This window comes from Carya illinoinensis, chromosome 8 (assembly GCF_018687715.1).
Source record: "Carya illinoinensis cultivar Pawnee chromosome 8, C.illinoinensisPawnee_v1, whole genome shotgun sequence".
In the NCBI taxonomy this organism is placed as follows: domain Eukaryota; kingdom Viridiplantae; phylum Streptophyta; class Magnoliopsida; order Fagales; family Juglandaceae; genus Carya; species Carya illinoinensis.
This window is the reverse complement of record NC_056759.1, coordinates 9,697,478-9,706,140: the sequence shown is the minus strand read 5'-3', so window position 1 is coordinate 9,706,140 and position 8,663 is coordinate 9,697,478. Positions and strand designations below refer to the sequence as shown.

At 37.9% G+C, this 8,663-nt stretch overlaps 1 protein-coding gene across 1 annotated transcript; it reads right to left on the bottom strand.

Moving 5' to 3' along the window:
• Positions 1-1,482: 1,482 nt before the first annotated feature.
• LOC122274382 lies at positions 1,483-3,582 on the bottom strand. The gene has a single exon (XM_043083421.1). The coding sequence runs from the start codon at positions 3,580-3,582 to the stop codon at positions 1,483-1,485; it is 2,100 nt and encodes a 699-aa protein (XP_042939355.1).
• Between the last annotated feature and the right edge of the window lie 5,081 nt (positions 3,583-8,663).

The following is an 8,663-nucleotide window of genomic DNA, read 5'->3' as shown; positions in this document are numbered from 1 at the left end:
CGCTGGTTTCGTCATTGATAAAACCTTGCTCAAAGTGGTCCCAATTAGACCTTTGCATTACCAATGTGTCAACATCAACCTGCTCTGGTTCAACATTCGGCCTATGCATGTCTGTTTGCAGTGGGATGTCATCAGCATGGACACTCACGTAAGCATCACCAGAATTATCCTCTTGGTATGCATCAACGTCACTAGAATCAGATTCATCATCTTCAATAAGGGATGATCGTGGAAGGTCATAGACATTTCAATGTATGACCTTTTGGACTACATACCATTCTCCACGGATGCTGCAATTTTTTAGGTAAAATACCTGTGATGCTTGGGACGCCAAAACAAATGGATCATCCTTATAAGCTGTCCGCGACATATTCACACTAGTAAGATGTGGTTCGATACGTATCCCTCGTTTGGAATCAGAGATATCAAACCATTCACATTTGAATAAGTAAACACGACGCCAACCCATGTAGCGGAATTCCAAAATGTCTGTTAGTCTACCAAAGAACTCTGGTTTTTCAGATCCTAGTTGTTCACTAATGACCATGACACCGGAGTTTTGGGTGCGACGATGTTCTTCCCGTTTTTTTGTGTGAAATCTTATACCGTTGGTTATGCAACCAGAATAGGACGCACCCCAAGGGTCAGGACCACATGCTAAGGCATATAGATCATCCGAAACTTCTTCGGGATTATCAGCACGCCTAGCTTGAATCTATCATAAGTTCAAATAAGGAATTAAATAAAGTAAAAACAATACATGTTTTCGCATTAAACAAACATATGTGGCCAAAGAAAATAAGGCTGAACTTCCAAACGAGTTTGCATACTTGTGACTTGAACCAGCATGGAAATTTTGCAGCATGCATACTATCGGCATTATTGGAATACTCTTCACTCACTTGCATGTAGTGCTCACTAGACAAAAGCCCATGCAACGGTTAATAAGTATATGTAGGGTATGCAACATAAATTAGTATATTGAGAATGGAAAGTGTCTAAGTTGGTAACTAGTTTGGTTACTTACTTTAGGTATTCTCCAATCTCTGTGCAATTATTAAGAACATACCATCTGGCTTTTATAAAAGCATCATCGTCTAATTGGTGACGTGATGCAAAACCCATGGGTCGCACCTTCGCGGAAAAAATAGATAGTCCCTCTCGTACACCCTCTTCTCCTTCGTCGACGTTACGTTCAGGAGGATTGAATCTAGTCTCAACATCATGGAGGTACATGGAACAAAAATTCAAGCATTCAACATGGATATAGGCCTCAGCTATTGAACCTTCCGGGTAGGCCTTATTCTTAACATATCTCTTGAATTTTTCGAGATATCTCTCGAAAGGATACATCCACCTATATTGAACTGGCCCTGCAAGCAGGGCCTCACGTGGCAAGTGATAGGCTAAGTGCACCATTATGTCGAAAAAGGTAGGCGGAAAAATCATCTCAAGCTTGCAAAGAATAACGACGATATCAGTCTAAAGCCGCTCTAAGACTTCCTTCTTACATGTTCTAGCACACAATTCTTTGAAGAAAGTGCTTAGCTCAGTTAATGCCAACCGTACATCTTGGCGTAAGTATCCAGAAATTGCAACAGGAAGTAATCTTTGCATGAAAATATGGCAATCATGACTTTTCATCCCCGAGATTTTGCAGTCACTTACACTAACACATCTGGCAATGTTTGAAGCGAAGCCATCCGGGAATTTCACACCGTGCAACCAATTACAAAAACCAGTCCGCTCAGCTCCATACAACGTATAACATGCTTGTGGCATACTAATGCGTTGTCCATCCTGAATAAGGTGTAACTCCTCCCTTATATTGAGAGTGGAAAGGTCACGACGTGCATTAGGATGATCTTTAGTTTTGCCAGAGATATTCATCAAAGTTCCTAAGATGTTGTCACATATGTTCTTCTCAATGTGCATTACATCTAGATTATGTCTAATCTTTATAGTTGACCAATATGGCAATTGAAAGAAGATACTTTTCTTGGTCCAATTGAACTCCTCTGTGGTATGCTTTCTTTTCTTTATGGATTTGCCAAAATTTGCATCAGGAATATTTTGGAGTTGAATGAGTACATCTTCTCCTGAATAAATTGTAGGTGGGTCACGATGCTCTGCACTGCCATTAAAAATAGTCTTTTTCTTTCTCCAGATGTGGCCCGGTGGCAAGAATCTGCGATGACCCATGTAACAATGCTTTCGGCTATATGTCAACCACATTGAATCTGTTTCTTCCTTGCACGATGGACATGCCATCTTCCCCTTAGTACTCCACCCGGAGAGGTTTCCATAAGCAGGAAAGTCGTTAATTGTCCATAGCAATGCTGCATGCAATCTGAAAGTCTCTTTGGCCTTTGCATCGTATGTATCAACACCATTATCCCATAGATCAATCAATTCATCTATTAAAGGTTGAAGATAGACATCGATTTCATTTCCTGGTGATCTTGGTCCAGGAATCAAGAGTGAAGTGATAAAAAATGGATCCTTCATGCACAACCACGGAGGTAAGTTGTAAGGGACAAGAATCACTGGCCATACGCTATAAGGCTTAGCCAAATTATTAAATGGGTTGAAACCATCGCTAGCTAAACCAAGCCTAACATTTCTTGGATCTTCTGCAAACCAAGCATGCTTTTGATCAAATGTCGTCCACACCTCAGAGTCAGCAGGATGACTTAGAATATCTTGCTGCATGACACGCTGATCCTTGTGCCACCTCATATCAACTGATGTTTTTTGTGACATAAACAATCTCTGCAACCTTGGCTTCAACGGAAAATGTCTTAAAACCTTTTGAGGAATTCGCCTCTTCTTAGTGTTGCTGAATTTCCACCTTGAAAGTTTATATTTCGGGCATTCATCTTTATCCACATTTTCTCTCCAATAAAGTATGCAGTCATTTGGACAAACATGTATCTTGGTGTAAGTAAAGCCCAGCCCTTTTTCCAAGTTACGTGATTCTTGATATGAGTTTGGCAAAAGGGCATTGGGAAAAGCTGACTTCAACAAGTGTAAAAGCATGTCGAAAGACTTTACACTCCAACCACCAAGTGTTTTAATGTGTAGCAACTTGACAGTGAATGATAGTTTAGAATACTTTGTACAACCTTCATAAAGAGGACGTCGGGAATCAGCCAACAGCTGGTCAAAAGTCCGAGATGAAAAGGTATCGACCGATGTGGAACCCGCAGCATGGAATGAATCACTTATGGGAACATCAGGAAATCCGGCAGCCCAAATATCTCGTAACATAACATCAACATCATCAATGAAGTCATCCTCTTCATCAGGATCATGCACATTATCATCATCATCACTTAGGATTAAATCTTCTTCTTCACCATGAAAAATCCACGTCGTGTAATTCTTGTCAATACCTTTAATAAACAAGTGTCTCTCTACTTGGGTTATTGGTAGGAAGTAATTATTTGAACATCTGATACATGGGCAACGAATTTCCTCCCTTGTAGCATAAGTTTGGGCCAAGGTAAGGAACTCCTTCACTCCTTTAGCATATTCCCTAGATCCAAATCTATCAGTGATTTGCATCCAACTCTTGTCCATCTAGAAATAAGTAGAGGTGCAAGAGTTGTTTAATAAGGAATAAATGCAGCACAATGCCACGTTCACCATAGGTTAAGTCAGTTGGCAAGAACAATAAAAAAAAAAAAAACATGGGAAGAGGAAAAAGTGGGAGAGATAGAAATAGAACAATAATGTTGTACTGCATTCTCTTAATCTAAAGATTTCTCCTACAAATTATTTGGAATCAGCCAATGGTTTTTTGTGACTGTTGGATTCTAATCAGAGTAAACTCCATTTCAAAAAAATCCAACATGGCAAGTAGTATTGTTGAAACATATTACTGAGAAAGGGTACTATATATATTAATCTGAATATATAGTAAGTTGGTCCATGTGCATACATAAAATAGGAATAAATGGGTTTTCCATGCATGAATATATAGTCAAGATTCACCTAATTTATCTAGTGCCAGCAGTCACTTTTTACAAATGAATTTGACCAGACTAAATGAAACAGCATATGATTTTCAGAAAGGATGCCCAAATGATTTACAAAGTCCAATTTAGAAGAAGATTATATAAATTCAAAGCAGAAAATTAGGTTTAATTGATAATAATAAAACTAGGCACACCAGAAATTACACTTTTTGTGACCAAAAGTGTGTATTAAAGGAGAACAAAATCAAGTGTATAATCAGGGATATCTGCTCCCATTGCCTAGTGGGTTTCCTTATTTTGGCTAGATGAGTTTACTAATTATCATCCACGGGCAACCATTTTGAGTTTCTTTATTTTGGCTAGATCTGAGTTTATGTGGCATTTTCTGTACATGATGGAGAATTATACTTTGCAGCAATATGGAGAGTTATACTTTGGTGCTCTAATGATTTTTCTTTATTGTCATTTTCATTGGAATGAACATATCCCTAAGTGAAAGTAATGTACCTCACATGATGTTGAAATGATAGGTATTAATGCAATTTTGTTTATCTGGGGTCAACTCTGTGGGAGCTCTATCCAATTTTTTGGTATAATGGAAAGTGGTGTTTATGCTGGTTGCCATTTTATGCATCATATTATTCAGTGCAATAGATTGTTAAATGCGTGTGCCTATTTCTATTATGAAATGACTTACTTCAATTGACTTGGAGCTTCTGTCTAGCACAAGAAAGACGAGAAAAACAGGAGTTTAATGGATAAAGAGTTAGGCTTTCATCCAGTCAAAACATTATTGAATCTATCTGGTTAAGACATTGTGTAGGGCAGCTCTCAAATGCTTGGAATATAATTGGCCTGGTGAGTGTGTCCATACGTACCGGCTGGCTCAACTAAAGGGTTTATATCCCAAAGGGCCAACGTACTCCAAGTCCAAGCTGGCATATCTGTTAGATGATATTGTCCAAGCCCAATCTACTAGATTTAGGGCTTGGTTTTGAATGCCCATCAATTTTTTTAACATACACGATTTCTTTTTTGTATGTAATGGAAAACTCACAGCTTTTTCCTAAATTTCAAATCACATATTATCAAGTCACTGTGGATCCATGGGTACTGTAGATGAGAAATTCTTTTGTGGCCCTGAATCTGTAGTAACATGATACATACAAAAAATGACGGAAGTCCAATTACAAGCAACATAAAAATAAAAAATAAAAATAAAAAATAAAAAATAAAAAATACAAGTAAAATAAAGAAACTCGGAATGTTTGGCCATGAACGATAATGGCAAATTTTTATATCTCATAAGAACTGACTTTGGTGCCTCTTCCCTGATCAGTACATGATCAGACTCTCTCATAATGTCAGATCCAAGAAATCTTTAAATGCTTGAGGGGAGGTTTGAAAATATGTGATATTGAAGAAGAGACCATCTCTTAATGTTTTTTTATATATATATATATATATATTAAATTCCTAATCAATGGTGTAGATAAGAAAATGTAGAAGCAGTGCACTTTGCAAAAGGAAAATGCCACTATATTTGAGCAATAAAATCCAACCATGATTCTATATATATATATGAACATGCAAGTGCGTAGTCTATCGAACTCTAAAGAATTTAATGACCACCATTTCTATCAACAGTCTACATTCAATAATAAATATGGATCTTTAGTCCATGCATGCTTTGATTAAAAAGAAAATGAAAAAGTTATTCAAGGAATGCTTTTGAATGGTAGTGGAGAGACGACCTCAGCAGAACCAACCAGTCAACTGGAAAGAACAAAAGTGGCTTTATATCTTTCTTAATGACTACTAGCTAGCTTGAAGAAGAAAGGAAAAAAAATAAAAATAAAAATAAAAAATTACTAGCTAGCTAGCTACTAGGCAAACTGCCAGCCTAGTATTGGTATTCTTCCAAAACACCTTTTTATGTTTGATAAGAATGAAAAGGTTATTGTCCATTTACATATGTGATAGCAATGTCCATTTACCACTCCTTTTTTTCATTATAAATCAAAGTATTATTTTCTTCAAACTTTTACCTCCCTGAAATGGCAGCAACAATTACAGAGTTTTTGTATATGCATTTACATGTGTATTTGTAGGAATGAAGCACCATAGTTGCAGGAAAGGGTGATTTAACAAGGGTGATTTAACAAGGTGCAAGAAAGTGATGATCATAGCGATGACTTCAATGACACGCAAATATTTTCTAAAACTACTAAGATCAACATTTCCTTATACTCATTTATAGGAATATTGTTTCTCAAAAATTATGTTATCGACCCCCGAATACTTGAGCGATTTTTGACACTAAAAATTGTCTTTTTCAGCACCATTAATCGCCACAAATAATCATTAAAATTGTTACAATTAGTATTCTCAACGATTTCTACAGCACCAAACGCATTGTTTACTCACTTATAAGCTAAACTAGCAAAAGCCAAAAATAGCTGGAAATAACTATCACTTGAGCGATTTTTGATCCGTAACAAAATACTGCCAACCACAGGAAAGAAATCAACTTTTCCGTTCGGATTGTTTTTGAAAATTTTCTACAAAAACATGAGGCTTTATAAGAGGAATTAGAACTTTGAAGGAGATAAAAGTTTGCTGAAATGTGTGGGGTTATCATGTTGGCTAAAATGTGTGGAAAACTTTACTGCAATTGATGTTTTCCTGTAGAGGAATAAGCAGCAGTCACGGGCGTCCGGGCGGTCTATATCAAAGAGGAATTATCTAAGGGTCTTCGGGCAGTTTTAACCTTTTTTCTAATGATGAGTTTCTATGGGACCATACTCGGAAAATTTGTTTTTTATCATCTCATCATCCAAAAGTGTAAATCACGAGAGGTACATTTTAAAAACAAAGACCACAACGTAAAAAAACTAAACTAGATACATATATCAACCCCAAAATTACAAGCGAAACGACCGATTGTTTTCGTTCAGAAACGAATCATTTACAGAGAGAGACAAAGAGAGATAGAGAGCGAGAGAGAGCGAGAGAGTGTGATGGAGCATAATTTTCTTCCCCTCTTCAAAACACCTTGCCCACAATGTGAGGAAATCCTTCTCTGAGAGTATCATAATTTTTTCATCTGGTTCGTGACCATGCCGACTTATATGGAGTTTGATCTTGGTCCTGTTTCTCGATTTCACCATGCAGCGAGGTAACACTTCTTTAGGCTCAGGTTTAATGATGTCATCATCATCTACAAGAGGCAACTCTGGGATGGCGATTGAAGAGGATCCCAACTTCTTCTTGAGCTGTGAAATGTGAAACGTTGGGTGGATTTTGGCTGATTCTGGTAGATCAAAATGGTAAGCTACTTTCCCCACTATTTGTAAAATTTGAAAAGGATGAAAGAATCATGGGGCCAACGTATTGCTACGGCAGAAGGCCATCGTGGTCTACTTGTAGGGCTAGAGTCCCAAGTTGACCTAGTCTCCTTCAGAAAACTCTCGGTCCTCCCTTCTTAAGTTTGCATATCTCTTCATTCAGTCCTTTGCTTTTTATAGGTTGTGATGTAGCAAACAGGCTATCTGGTCTCTGGTCTTGAGGTGATCTTCCACACTTAGGCAATACAGGAATATACTCCAGCTATCTAGGAGGGGGGTAACTGTATAGGGCTTCAAATAGTAATATTAGCTTTGTAGACAGGTGAGGAGTGGAATTGTACCACTACTCTACAAGAGGTATCCATAATACCCAGTCCCTAGGTCTCTCCCTTAAGAAGAATCTCAAAAAGTTTTCTAACACCTTGTTTATAGCCTCAGACCGCCCATCAGTTTGGGGGTGGTAGGCCATACTAAGTGCCATATGAACCCCCTGCAAGCTCAAAATTTCTTGTCAGAATTTACAGGTAAATAATCTATCCCTGTCTGAGGCTATGGGCTGAGGTAAACCGTGCAGTTTAAATATGTGCTTGAGAAATAACTTTGCTAGATTCTTAGCAGTATAGGGGTGCTTCAATAGTGTTACATGGAAATATTTAGTGAGGCGATCAACCACCACCAACAGGCTGTTAAACCCCTTGGAATTTGGAGGGCCTTCTAAGAAATCCATAGTTATATGGTTCCAAGGCTGAGAAGGGATTGATAGTGGTTGTAGCAGCCCACTAAGGAATTCATTAGAAGATTTCACTCTTTAACAGAATTCGTACCCCCTAATAAATTGTTTAACATCATTCTTATGCCCGGGCCAAAAAAAAATCTCTTCTCACCCTTTGTATGGTTTTGTCGAACCCAGAGCAACCCACCTAAGGGCTACTATGACCCAACTCTGGAAGTTTCTCCTTAAACTAAGGGTCATGAGGAATATACAAGATCTGTTTGTATAGTAATAAATCTGATCTCATGATATACTCAAGGCCCAGCTTTATCTCATTAAACATATATAGAGATTAGAGTTTGTACCTTTAGGTCACTGGTATAGGCAACTTCAGTTCATCTAGCCAATCAACGGTGGGAAAGGAAATCAGCATCAAGTTTTTTCCTCCTCTTGATCTACTCTTGACAAGGCATTAGCGACTCTATTTTCAACCCCTGTTCGCACTTCACCATGAAGTTGTAACCCATAAGTTTAGAAAATCATTTATGTGGCATTAGGGTTCCCACCCTTTGGTCCAGTAGGTATTTGAGGCTCTAGTGGTCAATTTTGACTTTAAAGGTCACA